The sequence below is a fragment of the Hyalella azteca genome, unplaced genomic scaffold (genome assembly GCF_000764305.2).
Source record: "Hyalella azteca isolate HAZT.00-mixed unplaced genomic scaffold, Hazt_2.0.2 contig3013, whole genome shotgun sequence".
Taxonomy (NCBI): Eukaryota; Metazoa; Arthropoda; class Malacostraca; order Amphipoda; family Hyalellidae; genus Hyalella; species Hyalella azteca.
Window position 1 is genome coordinate 41,088 of NW_025933269.1, and position 18,780 is coordinate 59,867.

The 18,780-nt window shown below is 42.4% G+C and overlaps 1 protein-coding gene across 1 annotated transcript; it reads right to left on the bottom strand.

Annotated features, from left to right (window-relative positions):
- Positions 1-1,577: 1,577 nt before the first annotated feature.
- On the bottom strand, positions 1,578-17,096 carry LOC108682245 (pyruvate carboxylase, mitochondrial). Its single transcript, XM_018171377.1, has 21 exons — positions 16,885-17,096; positions 15,717-15,901; positions 15,224-15,397; positions 14,868-15,005; positions 14,451-14,675; positions 13,773-13,936; positions 13,294-13,456; positions 12,807-12,989; positions 12,346-12,471; positions 11,750-11,858; positions 9,692-9,858; positions 8,505-8,719; positions 8,250-8,356; positions 7,961-8,094; positions 6,810-6,921; positions 6,226-6,521; positions 5,633-5,719; positions 5,128-5,307; positions 4,719-4,865; positions 3,895-4,140; positions 1,578-3,610 (listed from the first exon to the last, which is right to left on the bottom strand). Exons 1-21 carry the CDS (start codon positions 17,030-17,032, stop codon positions 3,356-3,358), a joined length of 3,561 nt encoding a protein of 1,186 aa, XP_018026866.1. The 5' UTR covers positions 17,033-17,096; the 3' UTR covers positions 1,578-3,355.
- Positions 17,097-18,780: the final 1,684 nt, after the last annotated feature.

The following is an 18,780-nucleotide window of genomic DNA, read 5'->3' on the forward strand; positions in this document are numbered from 1 at the left end:
TCTCTGCTTTGCCACTATGCCTCCCACGCTGACAGTCTAGATAACACTGCCTGGCTCACAGCAGTCGTCGTGCAAGCGGTTTTTCAATACAAAATAGTCTTAGAGTGCTAACACAGTAGTAACCACTCACCTGGGGACACTAACCACTACCTGGGGACACTAACCACTCACCTGGGGGCACTAACCACGAACCCGGGGGTACTAACCACACATGGAGGCATCTTAAAATTTTTGTAACGAAATTTGGCAACTTCAGGGGAGCACAAAAATAACGAATTCGGCAACTTCAGGGGAGCACAAAAATAACGAATTTGGCAACTTCAGGGGAGCAGAACTTCAGGAGTTAAACTTCACTTTAGCTGGTCGTACCATGGCATCCGCCGGCTCAACGCCTCGGAGCGGGACAGTACGGCATTTTCGAAGTTCGAGAAAGATACTAGATAGTTCTAGAAAGGTTGACGTAGCAGCCGGCCGAAGCCGGCTACTCTCACGGGAGCTTAGCACCAACATTCTCAGTCGAATAGTTCGATGGAAAAATACACTTCTCTGTGACCCGAATACATGGGTCCGGGTCCGGGTTTTAGTCACAAGGTCCGGGGTCAGGCGGACCTGACATAAAATTTTTCCAAGTAAATTGACAAAAATTAAATAAAATTGTTTTACGTTTTCTGGACGTTTCAAAACATTATCTATTGATTTTTTCGATCGAAAAATGCACTTTTCTGTGACCCTCGTGTACCGGTGCGACGAAATTTATCTACATATGAAAATTTTATATGTAAAATTTAAAGTTTTCTCAACGTTTCAGATGATTTGCAGCCTCTTCATTATTGCGAACCTGGTACAGCGGAACGATCGGGTCCGGGTTTTAGTCAGTACCCTCGTTGAGACACCCTGCCAAGGCTGTGCTGGGAACGCATTCTCTGGTATTCACACCAATGAATTTTCTTAATGGTAAAAATAATAACACAAAATTTAGGATGCATACACAATAATTTTTCAACTAGTAAGTATTGAAATTTTCAAATACACATTCATTCCAATAAAAACGTCTGTAAGGGCGGTATTCTCAAGCTGTACTCGAATTTTTTTCTATAATCTAAATTACATGTGAATGAGTCCTTAGCGTAAAACGAAACGTCATTTTCTTTTTCACGTTTAATTTCAAGGTTTCTCTCAACTGTGATATGATTCTGTCTGCCGCCATGTGACTGTGTGCCAAGTTCATCGAAAATGTGAACATTGATAATAATGAACTCGTTTCATCACACGTAGGTAGAAGGAAGTTAAAATGATAATTACAGTGAAATATGATGCTTGGAGTCACTATTTTGTTCAACAAAATGATGCTGATAATTTAAATCTAGCTTCGCATTAGAAGAGAGGCCTCTTGCATTGAGAGTTGTTCCACTAACGCATGACTAAACTGTTGAGAATTCACGTTATAATTAATTAGGTAATCACGATTGTACACAATTCACGAGTTTTCATGCAAGCTTGAGGATAACTCACCGCGTGAACGTGTCAGTTGCAAAATCAATTCAACGAGACGAGTAAATGATAATAGAAACTAATGATTGTGGAAATAAGTCATTATTATGCTTAGACTTCAACTGTAACATAAAATTTATTGAAGAAAGAGCAGACACCCCATACAAAGCTCGGATTTATTCACAGCACAACGGCCGTCAAAAGTAGCTCACTCTATCAGCTCCGAGCGATTAACATTACAATAACGTGTACTAATATAGACATGGCTTATGCTTAAGGATGGAAGATCAGTTGATTACATACAAGAAATTTATAGCAACTAACTATTAATAAACTTTGAAGGAATAATCTGGACAACTACAATGCTCTAGCTTTCCTAAGCTCAATTTGAAGAACTCTGCATTAACACAGCGTGGCAGGGCCCGATTAAGCGGCAGAAACTCTTTCCAGTCTCACCATACAGGTGTAATATCTCACAGATTTAATAACAATCAAAATCTTACATACGTTATTGTTTAAACTGGTACGGTATTTTGAAATTAGGTTACAGTACTCCAAGGTTTTTGACATTGATGTAATCGCCAGTAATGCTACAGAAGATAAAATGAAATATGTACTGAAGAAGATATCACTGAACCTACGGTGACTACCAAGAAAGATAGCATAGAACACATGACATGTCAATCAATGGCGACCAACTGCGCCATTTCTGCACAACGCAGGTTTCAAGAAATAATTATTTCAGTGTGCAGAACTGACCAATGTGAGGGAAATTGTTCATACAAAGAAATAATTCTTCAACAATTTGTATTGCAGCATTGATTCATAAAATTTATAATATATCGACCTTATGCTCGTTCCTTCATTGAAAAAAATATGTTAGCAAGGCAAAATAAAATGAAAGGAGAAAACGCAAAATGATTCAGTTCTAGTAAAAGCACAGACATAATCGTTTTCATTATATTAATACAGCTCAATATGTAGAACTTTCAGTGTTAAAAAATATTGAGCGCAAGCACAACCATGTTCTTAAATAATACAATAATGCGCAACAGCACCAATGGAGGGGACAAACTTTCATGGCAACCAGCGCAAGCAATGCCTAGGCTTTGGATTGACGAAAGGTGGCTGTCATGAGTACAAATGTGGAGTAGTCTGAAGCTAAATAGAAAGTAGTACAAAGCCTCCCAAAAATGGAAGACATTGAGTGAAAATAACGCAAATTTTGAATAGATATGTCCAAATGTTAATAGCTTGGGTCGTTCTGTGGTAAACCTGGACTGTCAGACGGAACCAATTGTAAAAAATGTCAATATTATTTTAATAACAAATTCGGTGTTTGAATCCAACTTATCCTGGAATGTGTATCCTCGGTTTACTTACTCTTACATTCCTATGAGCTAGTAAAGGCTGGAGTGGCTGGAAGCATGACAGTTGCTCATCTATTTATCTGAGCCACTTATATACGGCACCACCTCCAACTCTAACACCAAAGGCGGCACCACCTCTAACTCTTAACACCAGCTCGTGCGCAATGGCGTTATGGCACCAGCCATACTTGTCATACACAGGCGTCAGCATATACATTTAACTGTCGACAGCCTTATTACACTAAGACGTACGATCATATCGGCCATACTATTAAGTTTTTCCTACGCTACTTGCACAAACACTAGCAGTGCAACTTACTACTTTATCTCCGAAAAAAATACTCGCAGGTTAAAAACTCTATTTTAGGCAGTATCAGTTAGACTTTTCATATACTATTACAACTTGGGCTTCTATACTCAGAGGCATTTACGTAAGCTATGATAAACGATAACGCTAAATACATTTTGTAGAGCATACAAGAGACAACCAACTCTTATTTCGGTTCATAAACGAGCAATAGGTCATCGCCCTCAAGCTTCATGTCCTTGGCGACGAGCACCTTGGAGATGATGGCGTTGGCGGGGGCCTGCACCACCGTCTCCATCTTCATGGCGCTGAGCACGAGCAGCGGTTGTCCCTTGACCACCTCATCCCCCGCCTTCACCCGCACCTCCATCACCGTGCCAGGCATGGGGGCGCCCAGCTCACCCACCGCGCCAGGGTTTATCTTCGGGTGCACGTGGATCTCCTGCGCAGCATTTTTGTCAACTTGATTCATAAAATAAAATTATTTTACTGGTAAAACGCAGTTATTAGCGTTTAAAGTTTCACAGATTCAAGCATGTAACGCAAAGATTTGATTTTAAAAGTTGCCGTAAACATGTCTTAAAACGAAAATTGAAATCTTCAAAGAACCTCACAAAATATGAAATTTGCTGCCACTTGGAGAATGCCTAGTTGTGGGCAACTTCGATCCTAAAATCATAAATAACTTGTTAAGGATGTCCCGAGATCACCAGGAGAACCCGTTACCTTGGCCGCCTCCTGGTCTTTAATGAAGACGGACCGCAGTTGCCCGTTCAACTCGAAAAAGACTTCGCGTTCACCGCTCGCTGTGAGATCCTCAGCCATTGCCAGGGTTTTGATATGCAAAGTTTTGCCTTTTTCGATCACCACTTCAAACTCTTCGCCAACTTTTGGTCCAGTCAAGAATATGCGAGTGTCTAGCTTGTCAACAGGGCCATACTTTTCGCGGAACTGCAGGAATTCTTCCGTCACCTTGAATAAAGGAAAACGTTTTCATTAAATACATTAAATACATGGAGACATCATAACGTTTCCGTCCATCAACCGCATCAAATGGTCAATTATTTTGTAAGCACTTAATTTCATTAATTATTGAAATAATTTTCTTTCAGTTTTTACAAATAGACAATTTCATGTTCAACCTCTAGAAACACGTATTGAATGATGGCCTGGGATCACTTGACTTAAGACTAACGACTGGCGAGGACTAACGCGAGTGCACTTGAAGGAAGATGGAGCAGAATTATTAATGTACCGTTAGTGCTGGGCGACAGTTTTCTCGTTTCATGAACTAAACCGTAGTTTCATAAAGAAGCCAATATGCGGAAATGGCAATAAAATCTGATTTTGCACCCAGTACCTAAAAGCAAAAGCGTTAGGTGGGAACACTAAACGCTAATATGATTCGACTAGTGTATCAGTGCTGGCAAACTAAAACAGATTATAAACTAAAACAATACAAGGTATATTGGAGCTAAATATGAGGTCACCATCTTGGCTCAGTTGCTGATGGTCCAGAAGACGGACACAGTGGTTCGCACGCGACGCACCTGGGGGTACATGGAGTAGCTCGAGACGTCGTAGTCCGACACAGGGATCTTGAGTCTTTCTTGTAAGGATTCTTTAGCGGCGGTGAAATCGAACGGAGGCAAAGTTTCGCCAGGACGTCCCGTGACGGTCGGCAGACCTTTCAGGATCTAGCAAATAAATGGAAAAGTTTAATATGCACACGACAGCAAATTTCCCAGCGTATTGAATGATGAATTCTACACTAGAAATTCATTTCACTGTTATTAACAATCTCGATTGAAAATGACGAACATGAAAATATAAATTACGACTCGATCACAAAAAGAAGGTAAAAAAATCACTTTAATTAAGAAGCCATTTGCAAGTCACGAATCCAGATGGTTGAACACGAATTAAGTTAATTAGTGTTCACGCATGCATTGAACGCACCTTGGAGCGAAGAGGTTCAGGGAAGCCCTGGTATGGCTCCCCGATGTAGCCCTGCATGAACTCCACCACAGACTTGGGGAAGCTGAGCTCCTCAGCGCGCTCCAGCACCTCCTCAGCGCTAAGCTTGTTCTGCACCATAAACTGCGCGAAGTCGCCTACAACCTTCGACGAGGGCGTCACCTGCACAGCGGATAAGGGTGTCATATAATAATGCAATGCATAATAATATTATTAGGGAAAACACACGAAAAAAGCTATCCATGAGCACTAAAGCCTTAGCAAGCTAGTGCATTCCACTTGACCTGAGCATAGTCTGTCTAATTTAGGAAGATTGATGGCATACTTTAATATCATGATCAAAATTGTACTCATTTTTCGCAGTTACAATTGTAGATGAAAATCTTCGACCCTCAATGGAGTCTAGACAGTCTCAAGCTACAAGTCGAATATAAACTCAAGAATTTTGGGACGTTGTGGTTGTGCTTGACGGGAGGATGTGTCGCACCTTGATAAGGTCGCCCATGAGTTGGTTGGCTTCCTTGTAGGCAGCTTTGATCTCTTCGAACTGATCGCCGAGGCCAAGGGAATAAGCCTGCAACAAGAAGTTAGGTTTATTCGCCCCCGATACAGAGGAAAAAGCTAAATTCAACGTGACTAACGCACACGACACATCAAATTGACCGTCGTACACTCGCGTCCTCACGAGGAAATAGAATGAGAACTTGAGATTCAAATTCAAGAAGAAATTACGATTCTTCCAATCAACGACGTTATTTTCTGCTTGATATCGGTACTCAAAAATTCAAACTCGTATGCAATAATAGAAATATTAAACTGCAGGCTTAATTAACTGCATGAACCATAATAGGATTGCATTCTTGTAATATCCCTCCGATCATCTCGCTCGTCGTTACTTCATGCAGATAAATCCGTGCGTCGGACCAACATTATTTTCATGACGCTTTCCTTCTAAAGAGAAAGACCAGCAAACTACCATTGAATCAATTAATAGGAGACGGTTAAACCAGAAAGTAATCAATTCCCTATTTCAAAGCCCTTTTATAGGCCATAAAATGTGCCTCATCATTTGTCGCTTGCCTGGAATTGTAGATTGGTGTACTGTCCGCCAGGGATCTCATTCTGGTAGACGTCAGCGTTGCCGCTCTTCATGGTGACGCAGCACTCAAAGGGCGCGTAGAGTGTGCGCGTCTGTTCCCAGTACGCGCTGTATTGGCTGATGTCGCTCAGCTGCAGCCCCGTGTCCAAAGGGTCACCCATCAGACAGGCCACCAGGGCACCCATGGAAGGCTGGGAGGTCATGCCTGACATGCTGTCCACTGCCACGTCCACAGCATCGGCGCCTGACCGCGCGCACTCCAGCATAGACGCGACACCTGCAAGCAGACCCAGCGTGGCTTGTGTTAAGGTAAAATCGTTCGTTAAAAGAGAGCTTGGTATAAGGTATAAACTGTTCACACCAAAATAAAAGCTGAACATTAGGATTTGGTGAATTTAAAGTCGCAGTTTTGACCACGGATAAAACATTTATTCTTATAGTTTAAGAAGCGAGATGAGGAGATAACGATGCGAGTAGCAGCTACATCAAAGAACAAAACTTATGATAGCTAACGCAGTGCACGCAAGTTGAAATATGAAAAATATTATTCAGACTAGTAACCAACCTGCCCCTGAAGTGTCGTGAGTGTGCACGTGTATGGGCATCTGGGGGTAGCGCTCACGCAGTGCGCCGATCAGGATCTGGGCAGCTCGTGGCTTCAGCAAACCTGCCATGTCCTGCACAACAGCGGCCAATTATTTACGAAGGTATCCTCAGCAGAGCATACAAATCAGGTATAAACGATCAGGTAGATTCGTATTATTTCTCTAGACGCTTAAACGTTAGTAGTATTGTTTGAACTGCGAGCTTGGATCATAATAATGGAGGGTCAATTCTATTTCTTCAGTGTGTTGACTAGTAAGGCATTTTTTTAAACATCGGACATCATGTTATTGAACTGAGTGTAGTGTTAAGACATTTTGCGACTTTCATTTTGTAATAAGATTATGATTTACCTTTACCTTGGCAACACCGGTAGGAAATTAACGTCGCGCACAGAATTTTCTCGTTAGTCATTATTGTTCGGCTGATCCCCGCTGCAGATACGCACGTTGCCAAGGGTATTATTCTTTACACTATTTTTCCATCTTAATACTTATATTCAAAGCCCACCTACTTGTTAATTTGCCCTGCAGTAAAATCTGAGTTCCAGTCTCTTTCATTTCCATTCTTGTTTTACTGTGTGGGTAATGACTGGCACTTACCCCACATGAGAACGATTGAAACCTCATTCAAAGAGATTTACACATATTATGAATGCTAGTCAGTTCACTCCATGCATGCACAAATGGGATGCGAGTTAATCCACCCACTGCCACTGTACGCATATACTTTGAAGTGAAAATCATTGATGTGTCCACTGCGGAGCGGAGGACCATTGCTCGGCCAATCGGTCAAAGGTCAGCGGTGAGTACAAAAAGCAGAGCTGGAAAATGGCTCGCATAGCTAACTGGACACGGACATTTTCTCATTAGAAAAATACTCATCACGCAACCAGCAGAATACACGTCGAAGCCGTCCAGCAGCATTCACTGAAAACATTCGGTAATAGAAGGACGAGAAGAAGTGCATGGTCAGGTGTACCTTGATACACAGCACACGGTACCTTGATACACAGCACACGGTACCTTGATACAGAGCACACGGTACCTTGATACACAGCACACGGTACCTTGATACACAGCACACGGTACCTTGATACACAGCACACGGTACCTTGATACAGAGCACATGAGCTCCAGCCTTGACGAGCTGCTCGGCCAGGTCGAGGTAGTACTGTAATGTGTACTTCTTCCTGCTGGGGTCCGACACGTCGCCCGAGTAGCTGATGGCCGCCTCCACCACCCCGCCTGCTCAGTTAAGGAGATTAACGAGTCTATTGATGTTCCAGTGACCGTTTCAGCTCAATTTCAATGCGGGAATATTTTTTGAGGTTAAAAAATCACGTTTCCAATATGATACTCCACAAATTTTCAGAATTTAAACACAAATAAATTGAACTAACCAGCGTTGCCAGCAGCATCCATGCCAAGAATGAGGTTGGGCAGATAGTTCAGAGAATCGAACACCCTGAAGATGTCCATGCCTGCCTGCACTGAGAGCTCGCAAAATCTGCAGGAATCCATAATTAGTCTCATTAATAAATTCTGACCTTTCTTTAAAACAAAATTGAAGTAACGAATAAAATTTGTCGTAAATAATGTGATTTGTAAAGAAGGTTTAATACCTAAAATTACATGTAACGGCCGTCAGTACTGACTTGTGAACAGAGTTGTCAGGGTAGCTGGTATAACCGACGCCGTTAGCGCCACGCAAGAGCATCTGGAAGGGGATGTTGGGGATGGCTCTCCTCATGTCCTCAAGTCGCTCCCAGGGACACTCGTGTAGGAAGCGCAGCGCCACGTCGAACGTCGCGCCGCCCCAGTTCTCCAGCGCGAACAGCGAGCTGAAGCGGTGAGACACGAACGGCGATATCTGCACGCATGCCGGCCGTTAATGAGGCAAGTTTATGGTTATTAGAGTCAAGTAGGCATTAGTTAATGAGGCAGGCTAATGGTTATTAGAGTTAAGTGGGCATTAGTTAATGAGGCAAGCTAATGGTTATTAGAGTTAATAAAATACTTAAAAAAAACTTCTTAAAAAACCACGCTTTTCTTGTGGACTAAAAAGAAAAAAATTAATTATGGCTTGCCCCAAAAAAACGTGTTTCGGGCAGATTTATGATTGAAGCGAAAATCACACAACACACGAATTTTGGAAATTTGATGGTGAACGTACAGCCCGACCCACGTTTTTTTGGGGCAAGCCATAATTAATTTTTTTCTTTTTAGTCCACAAGAAAAGCGTGGTTTTTTAAGAAGTTTTTTTTAAGTATTTTATTTTCTCCTTTTTAGTCCGTTGCTACACATGAAAAACGTTGTTGCGAGCCAATTTACTTGCCTTGACGTGCGTATCGATGATACGCAGCGTAAGCGCCTGCTCGTCATACTATATATATACTATTTATACATACTTTACTCAATTAAGCTAATTTAGGTCTCTAAATGCTAGTTTATATGATTGTATCTGAAATTGTTAGGCGAAAATAGCCTACATGCCGAATTTCAGATCTCTAGAACAATCAGAAGTGGGCTAATTTTCGTTGTCAATTTTAACAACAAACAAACAAACAAACAAACGCGAAGCTAAGCTAAGAAAAACGTGTTAAAAAGGTAAGTTGCACGGCGCATACTCTCGAGTAGAATAACCATAATAAAGATTGTTTTATATTTTTATGAATAATCTGGAGACCAATCAACAGCCTGACTTGTTGAAATTCAACAGCCGGTTATTCAAATTTGAAGGCAGATATTTATGTTAGATCTGTCACCCCATTGAGAGAACTCATACTGATTTAACGCAGGAAGATTCCATCCAATAATCTGAGTTATTGAGGAAAAGCTTCACCTTGAGGAGGTCGTGCGTGCGGACCCTGGTGGCGAGGAGGCTCTGGTGGGCGTCCCTGAAGGTGGTGTCCATGAGCAGCAGCTTCTTGGTCTGCCGCACGGCGCGCGCGAAGCCCTCAGGACCCTCGCGCTTCAGCACGGTCCTCAGACCCTCGGGTGGATCTGTCGCTGCATACAAATAATTCATCAGTAATAAACTACCCTGTATCCTGCAGGATATCAAATTATTACACATCCTAATTGCGAATCATCCGAATGATCCAACAGATTATCCAGGCTTCAGACCCTCGGTAGGATCTGTCGCTGCATGCAAACGATTCCTAAGCAAGAGTCTACGCCGTTTCCTGCAGGATATTGCACAATTCAAGATTTCCTCATTCTAGAGGACCAACAGTCAGAAGGATTGAATAGTTTATGGAAGCAGTGAGTTGCTCCACTAACAGCGAGTTGGATTATAGATAGCAAATAATTGGCATAATCAGAGAATTGAGGGCTATTCATATTGATTCGTTATTCAAAGAGTTTCTATCAGTAGAAAATTACCCGAGCACACAAGGTTAAAAATATATAAATGATATGATTAGCAGGCAGTGATGATGTAGCTAATGTGTTAGGAGGTCGGTAATTCATTTATAAATCTGAAACGACACAACTGGCAATATTAATACTTTCAGTTGCTGTGTTTTCTTTGACATGCATTAAGATTAAAATATAAATCTCAGCAAAATAAATGATCACAAGCAGAAAATGTCACATCCCTCAAGCAGCGACATATTTTTGACCAGAAAAACAAATGAAGTTACAAGGATGCACTTCACCGCGGTCAAGCCATCACAACACAGGGATTATTATCCTAGTATATTTAGTACTTGAACGCAACCTCGTGCATCCGGAGTAAGCCTAATTAATCCCATAAAGCGTACTTAAATCAACATGCGTTTCTCAACGCGCGTATTAAGCGTACTTAAGTCAACACGCGTTTCTCAACGCGCGTTTTAAGCGTACTTAAATCAACATGCGTTTCTCAACGCGCGTATTAAGCGTACCTAAGTCAACACGCGTTTCTCAACGCGCGTTTTAAGCGTACTTAAATCAACACGCGTTTCTCAACGCGCGTATTAAGCGTACTTAAGTCCACGTGTCGTTTCTCTGGACGTGACAACCGCTGAAACTCTTCTGTTCCCCAGTGACTGAAGGCTTTTAAAGCATAACTACAATTTATGTGAACCAGAGAGCAGAGCGATTTGTATTCATGTTGAATTTACGAGGACATAGTGAAGTGCTGGTCAGTTGGACAACGAACAAATATTAGCTGTGAGAAGGAAGCGGGTAGCATAAATGAGAAAAGCGAATTCTGAATTGCGTTTAGATTAAAACTAATTAATTTCAAAACATTCGATGAGGCTTGAAAATACGTGACAACGTATAAAATTAATGAATCCATAGCTAGCGACATTGCTGAACGTTGTGCGTCATCCAATAATTCTTGGGACTCGAATTATCAAGATCAATAAGAATTGTTCATATGATTGTTATAAAATATAAATTATTGTAAGAAAAATTGTAATAGGAATAGTTCATGTGCAACTAAAAAGTGGCAGGAAGTAGGAAGAAAACTGACCTTTAAAAGCTTTTCTCGAGCTAGACGCTGATATAGAACACAGTATAATTAATTCACTTCACAAAATGCATCAAAACGATCCTCTTTCTTCACAACTAACCATCACGTGGATGTTATCGATGTTTAACAAATTTCCCGACTTAAATAATTAAAGTTCAACGAAAGCTGAAATATTCAAATCATTACAGAGGGCAATTCGCACCGCAGGGCATACGTAAAAAAGAGAAAGTCACAACAAACGTAGAATCTAAACATAAAAAATCAGCGCGCATTCCGTCAGAAAATAAGAACCGACAAACACTTCACAAACATCGTGATACAAACACCACATTAACAGAGTATACGGGTAGAATGCAGTTCATCGTTTTTACACATGTTGTTATTGATGAAAACATTCAAGACTGAAGGCATGGATGAAATAATGGCTATTGATCTTACCGATGGGGGTGGCAGGGACGGACGGCTTGGCATCCGAAGGCTTGAGGTCGGTGGCCAGGGGCGTGAGGGAGCCGTTCACCAGCACGTGTCCCAGGTAGTTCAGCAGTTTCTGAACACGCAGCAAAATTGCATGGTGACCAAACACTGCAACGTAACTTGTGCTTACAGTATTATTTCCTGATCAAGTTCAGAACAGTAGAAATGTAGGACATTCAAAGCTCAATGCATGCAATATATGGTCAATATATTTGGTGAATATCCAATTTAAGAACATGCGCCTGAATTGCATTCCCCGAGTTATAAACACCGTGAATGATATTGATAAACGAATTCCTAAATAACCGTTCTCTTAATCTTAGTAGATGTAATGATAGTCAATTTTTCAAAGCTCGGTAACGCTGTTATCAAATCAATTTCTCTAGAAATTAGGGTAGCGCTACTCTTATATCAAATAACATGAACTTTGATGCATTAAACATTTGTTTAACGTGTAGGTAGAACATGTTTTTTGTTGGCTGGGGTTCATATACGGACCATCGAAATACCACAAACAAACTCAACATGGAAGCAATGGAGAACTGAATTAGAGAGCCGACCTGCGCTCTGTTCTTGGTGGGTTTGAACTGGAAGAGCTGGGGATGCTCGTCGATGAAGGTCGTGTCGATGGTTCCGTTCAGGAACTTCTGATTCTCCAACACGTTCAGCAGGAAGGGAATGTTCGTCTGAACAATATTAAAAGGCGTCAAACATTCACAATTGGCACGAAATTCGAGTTGAATCCTCCTGTTGTCTTCAGTTTTGGTATGCATCCAATGTCCTCGGGGCAAATGGTCAGAAATGTGGGTCGTTTTGACTGGAAGACTACGGGAGGATTAACTAATAAAACAACGAGTTCAGTATCAACCTACGACCGTAATCGATTGTAAAAATCCAATGGTTCTCAAGGCGAATTTGACTACAGGGTAATTTCACTAGTTATCAGATATATAAACGAAATTTGAAATATAAATAAACAAGTATTCGAAATATAAAGGAAGCAAGCAGGAAATTCTGTGACCTTGACACCGCGGATGCGGAACTCCCGTAGACTTCTGTTCATTTTAGCGGCGGAGGCGGCGAGGTCGGGCGCCCTGGAGATGACTTTGACGAGCAGCGAGTCGTAGTATGGCGAGATGATGGCGCCTGCGAACGCCGAGGCGCCGTCCAGCCTGATGCCCATGCCCTCACCGCTGCGGAACACCTGCCCAGGGCGGCTCACACTCGGGCTATGTTCGCAGAAATCTTCTTAGGATTGAATATGATACAAAGGCTACGTTAATGTTTAGGAGTTAATGAACTGATAAAGCGGAGGTATTTAATTCTCTCCATTTCTTATTCTACACGCTTTCTGGCGCACATTAGGATGTCCGACAGACAAATTTAGTCAGGCAATTTATCTATGACAAATAAATTACAAGATAATTGATCGCAAGATCAGGTATTAAGACGGAGAAATTTGTGTCTAGCACAGGAAAGATCGAGGAGCCCACGTGGCAGGCCAGTACCTCGAGACGGCCGGTGTCGGGCTGGAAATTCTTGGCGGGGTCTTCGGTGGTGACGCGGCACTGGATGGCGCAGCCCTGGGCGTGGATTTTGTCCTGGGTCATCCCCAGCTCAGGCAGGGTCATGCCCTCCGCTATGTGGATTTGTGACTGCACCAGATCGATACTGCGCATAAAGACCGTTCAGACCTATTAGATTCTAATAAATAATTGAGTCTAGAATTTGTGTCAAGCTTAATCAAGTGCCGCGTTTACATTTTAAACTGAATGAACTCATCTAAGAAAAACCTGTATCAAAAATAGGTAGAACTTATACTTAAAAACTTAGCCTTTGTGGCTTATTTGATTAGATGATGCTACCAGGAAACACACTCTTTCTCTCGATTAAAGATGTATTCCAAACAAGAAATTTGCCCATGTATAAACAGCACAACATAGAAATTATTTTCTTTTAAATATAAACATAAGTGATAAGCGCTGACCCCGTAATTTCCTCGGTGACGGTGTGCTCGACCTGCAGGCGGGCGTTGACTTCAATGAAGTAATAATGGCCGTCGCTGTCGAGTAGGAACTCCACGGTGCCGGCGTTAGCGTAGCCCACGTGAGCTGCGAGCTTCACTGCGTCAGCCGCCATCGCCGCACGAACCTGCGCACGTTATTATGATGATGGCAGCATGAACCTGCGCATGTTATTATGATGATGGCAGCATGAACCTGCGCACGTTATTATGATGATGGCAGCATGAACCTGCGCATGTTATTATGATGATGGCAGCATGAACCTGCGCATGTCATGATAATGATGGCAGCATGAACCTGCGCACGTGATGTCATGATAGCAGCATGGACCTGAAACGCGTGATGACATGATAATTGTAGCAGCATGAACCTGGGCACATGATGTGATGATAGCATCATGAACGTAAAGCACATGATGGGATAATAATGATGGCACGGCCCTGGCTACACACCAAAATACAAGATGGCACGGCCCCGGCTACACACTAAAATACAAGCATTTCATGGAAGCAATTCACTAAGCGATTTATCTCGATGACCTCTTCATCACGATATTCGACATCAGCACAATTGCTGTCATCGCAAATAGCTTTTTATAAACCATAAGAAAAAGGAGACGCCAACATTTGCACCCTGCTGACCTTAGGGTCGAGGTTGGGAGCAGGGGCGACCTCGACGAGCTTCTGATGGCGGCGCTGCACGGAGCAGTCGCGCTCGTACAGATGCACGACGTTGCCCGCGTGGTCGCCGAGGATCTGCAGCTCGATGTGGCGCGGGTTCTCGATGAACTTCTCGATGAACATCGACCCGTCACCGAACGCGGCCTTCGCTTCTGATGACGCACGTGTGAAGTTCTCCTTTACTTCCTGTGAGAGGGAGAATGGAAAGAAAGGGATATTTTTACTGTCGATATAAAACTTGTTTACGTTAGGCTACCTCAACCAAGATCCAGCTTTAACTTTACCAGTATTTTACAGTTATTGCTAGGATATATTCTCTTGTACTGACGCCGTTGTTACAGAAACGAAGCAAATAAAGATGCCCTCAAAGGGACTCACATCAAGGTTCCTGACGACCCTCATGCCCCGACCGCCTCCTCCGAACGCGGCCTTCAGCATCACCGGGAGGCCGTACTTGACGCAGAAGGCGTGGGCGTCGTCAGCGTTCGTGACGGGACGGTCAGTGCCCGGCACCACCTGCGCTCAAGCCCGCCATCAAATTAACAACCAGCGAGTTCGTCAAAGCATAATATATTCAGAAACCAGTACTTTTTTGTGATGATTCTAGCGAAATTAGGTATTACTGCCTAACAGAAAAAATCAATCACCCCAGCTCATTCATAACATTTTGCAGAGATTTCGTAAAGTCAATTAACATAAAAGCTAATAGATTTTCTTCTACTACATGAACTGACTTTGACGCCTGCGGAGATGGCGGCTTGTCTGGCGGCCACTTTGTCGCCCATGCGCCTGACGACTTCGGGCGAGGGGCCCACGAAGCGAATGTCGTTCTTAATGCAAGCCTCGGCGAAGTCTGAGCGCTCCGACAAGAAGCCGTAGCCAGGGTGGATGGCATCCACGTGGTTTTCCTACGACAAAATCAGTTACCATCGAAGAAAAATAAGGGATGCTCGAAAATAATACGAATTATTCTGTCAAGTGAAGATGTCAAAACCAACGCGCGAGAGATCTCGAGTTTGTGAGAAAATGTACCTCATGAACGCTATATTAAGTAAATACACAAGAATCGATGTAAAGTCTACACCAGTGGATTCTTGCACAGACAATTTTTCCAAACTTTTATCAAAATTCAGAGTACATAATTCACAACATGATGCATTTCTTCTCCTGACATCACGGCACGCGCCAGTTCCTGACACAGTACGGAATGCGTCTAGCAGAACTCACCTTAGCCACCCTGATGATCTCGTCGATGTCGAGGTAAGCCTGCACGGGGGGCAAGCCTTCCCCGATGAGGAAAGACGCGTCCGCTTTCTGTCTGTGCATGTGCATCTTGTCCTGTTGACTATACACAGCAACGGACCGGATGCCGAGCTCGGTGCACGCACGGAAAACGCGGATAGCAATCTCCCCTGCAAAAATGTTGAATCTAATCAGTGGCAGGAGCCACGGTCAGATACAGGACTTCTTCATTTATACCAAGTCTGGTTTTCAAAATTTTAAACTCGTTCGAAACGCGCCTAATAGCTCTGTAAAACATTTCTTATTTACAATTATATTTGAGACATCAAGTTAAAGTAAACGCTAAGAATTAATGAACACCATTTTTAATTTATATAGACCATCACAGAGTAGCAATAACCATACTGAACATCGAAGGAAAGATTTCAACGTCGCCAAGAGAACTGACGACATGAGCGGACGCCGCACATATGTCTAAATATTCTTGGCCCACGCAAGACAAACAAACTGCTCATCGTTGTCAGATGTGCGAACTTTGACAGCATATCACGTGATATGCTGATACAACTCGTGAAGGATGAAGACCAGGAAAACTATCTCAGAATATTTCTCCAGTTACGAGCGGGGGGGGGGGGTGTTTCAGTGTGTGCATTTATGGATTGGGTACTAGAGTTACTTTTCAAACAGAAATGGCATACATACCAATAGACGAATTTTTTAGCAGGTAAACTCGACAGAAAGGCGTTCATTACGAAATACTTGAAAAGGAGTCAAGTCCTAAATAACACTGTGTATGTACCGTATAAGTATATATACATACATAACGTGCGATTGATGACAGGAGAATTCGTTGGTTTATATTATCAGGGAGTGGAACTTTTCTTCAGATGACGGTAGATAAAAAGGCAAGTTTCAGGACATACATACATAATTATACGTATTTACATATACAGCCGGCACCCGAGGAATGAAGTGCACGAACTGCGAAATTCTGCCATTCCAAGTTTAGAGGGTCATTTGAACACTTATTCGATGCAACATGGGTCCCCAATGAGATTCTCGCTTTTTAAGTACGAAATCCATACCTCGAGTGGTGACTATGTGGTAATCTAAGTGCTAGTTCATTTCCTAAGTAAACATGTAGAGCACATACCTCGGTTGGCGACGAGCAAGCTCTTGATGGGCCGGTACTCGGCAGTGCGCGGCTTGGCGCTGCGGTGCCGGCGAGAAGCTGCCTGCAGCCGCAGGCCGGGACAGGCCAGGCCGCCTCGGCCGGCCAACAGTAGGCGCTGCAGGATCATGCCGCCGATGCTCTCACTGAGACACTAGTCGTGTATTGTTCTATTATCTAATTATTACTTACTTCTGAAATGCAATGCACAACGAATTTATCATAGCTAAAAATTCTAAGTAAATAGGATAGTACATTCTTGATGCCCATTATTTCGTAAGCTGCCTCGAAAAGGTATACCCAAAGCTCACCAGTTCTAGAATGTTAAAACTACCAATCGCACTCTAAAAATAATCTATATTTATTAGTTATATACGTAAAAATTCATCGTGCAGACAGAAAATTACGATTTCAGGCACAAAACTAATTTAATATCATTAAAAAAAATTTGCAATCTTGTATGATCGCAAAATTTTCAACTGATCACAGGTATAAGGTAAGAAACTTATCGCCCACTCGCTAAGAAATTAACTTACCAGCTCTACACCACACATGATTTCGTACTTCGGGCAATCGACTATGAAGGAACTAGTAGAAGAAGAAGCCCAATACTATCAAACGTTCATCTACCGAATCTAAGAACTTTACGAGGCACGATCACGCTTACTTCTTAATGCATTTGGCGTCATGACCATACTTGGCCTTAAATGAAAGGCTGTGCATGACCTTAGCACGTCGAACGCTTTGGCTATACAAACTGCAGTCCATGCGAGACGTACAGTATTAGAAGGTCAGGCGTATATATTAAGCAGTGTTTAGGCTTAGCATGTCATTTTAAGGACCATAGCAAAGCATTAACACTCGTCTTTTACTCTATCACAAAAACAGAGTCACGTAGCGAGCAGCAACCCTGTAATTTAGGCTGAGCGTAAAAAAAGGCTAAACTTAAGACACGTGTATATGGCTGTAGCGCTGTCTTGCATCTGCGCTGCGTTGCTAGGTAGGGAGTAAGAATACAAAATGAGCGTCGTGTGAGGTGGCAGTAGTATTTGAATGCATACACACGCGCAATTTCTCGGTTGAAGTAAATTTGAAAAGTTTTCTTTTCCATATGCATCAGAAAATTCACAGTTTGCTTTGGCAAAATTTGGCTACAAAAATTACCCATTATAAATTAATATGGAAAAGTCGAAATATTACATAGTATTTATTTAAATTTAAAACTTTCTTATCGCCCCTCGACATTAAAATAGAATAACGACCAAAAATTGTTGAAATTATGAACCAGATATTTTAGGCATCATACACCACAACAGTGCCAGCAGCACGGCGCACCACACTGCTACCATACCAGCCGATCGATGGTAGTTGGGACCGTCGGCTCGACTTAGCCTTTCGCTCGGGCGATGCCCTACATAATTGCGACTACAATGAGAGCCTACGCGTGTTAGAGATTAAAAACAGCTGCATTTGACGGACTTTAACTTCCATTTAACTGACTTTCAACAACTCGTTTGGTACAATTTTTCGATAGACATCTTCATCATGTTAAAATGGTAGCGAATAATAAAAAATTGTCTACTTTGCTACTGCAGCCGCAGACTTAAATAGTAACTGGCGTGCGTTCTTTAAATTTAGGTACCCATTAGTAACTACCAAACTTTTCCAATTTAGGTAACTACAAAAACACGTACACTGACAAGAAACACGTCTATAGGGCTGAGCATGTTGAGCGAAACTCAACGGATGACTTCTCAGCCTTACAACCTTCTGTCGTACGGCGTTACGGAGGTAAGTGTAGCGTTACGGAGGTAAGTGCAGCGTTACGGAGGTAAGTGTAGCGTTACTGAGGTAAGTGTAGCGTTACGGAGGTAAGTG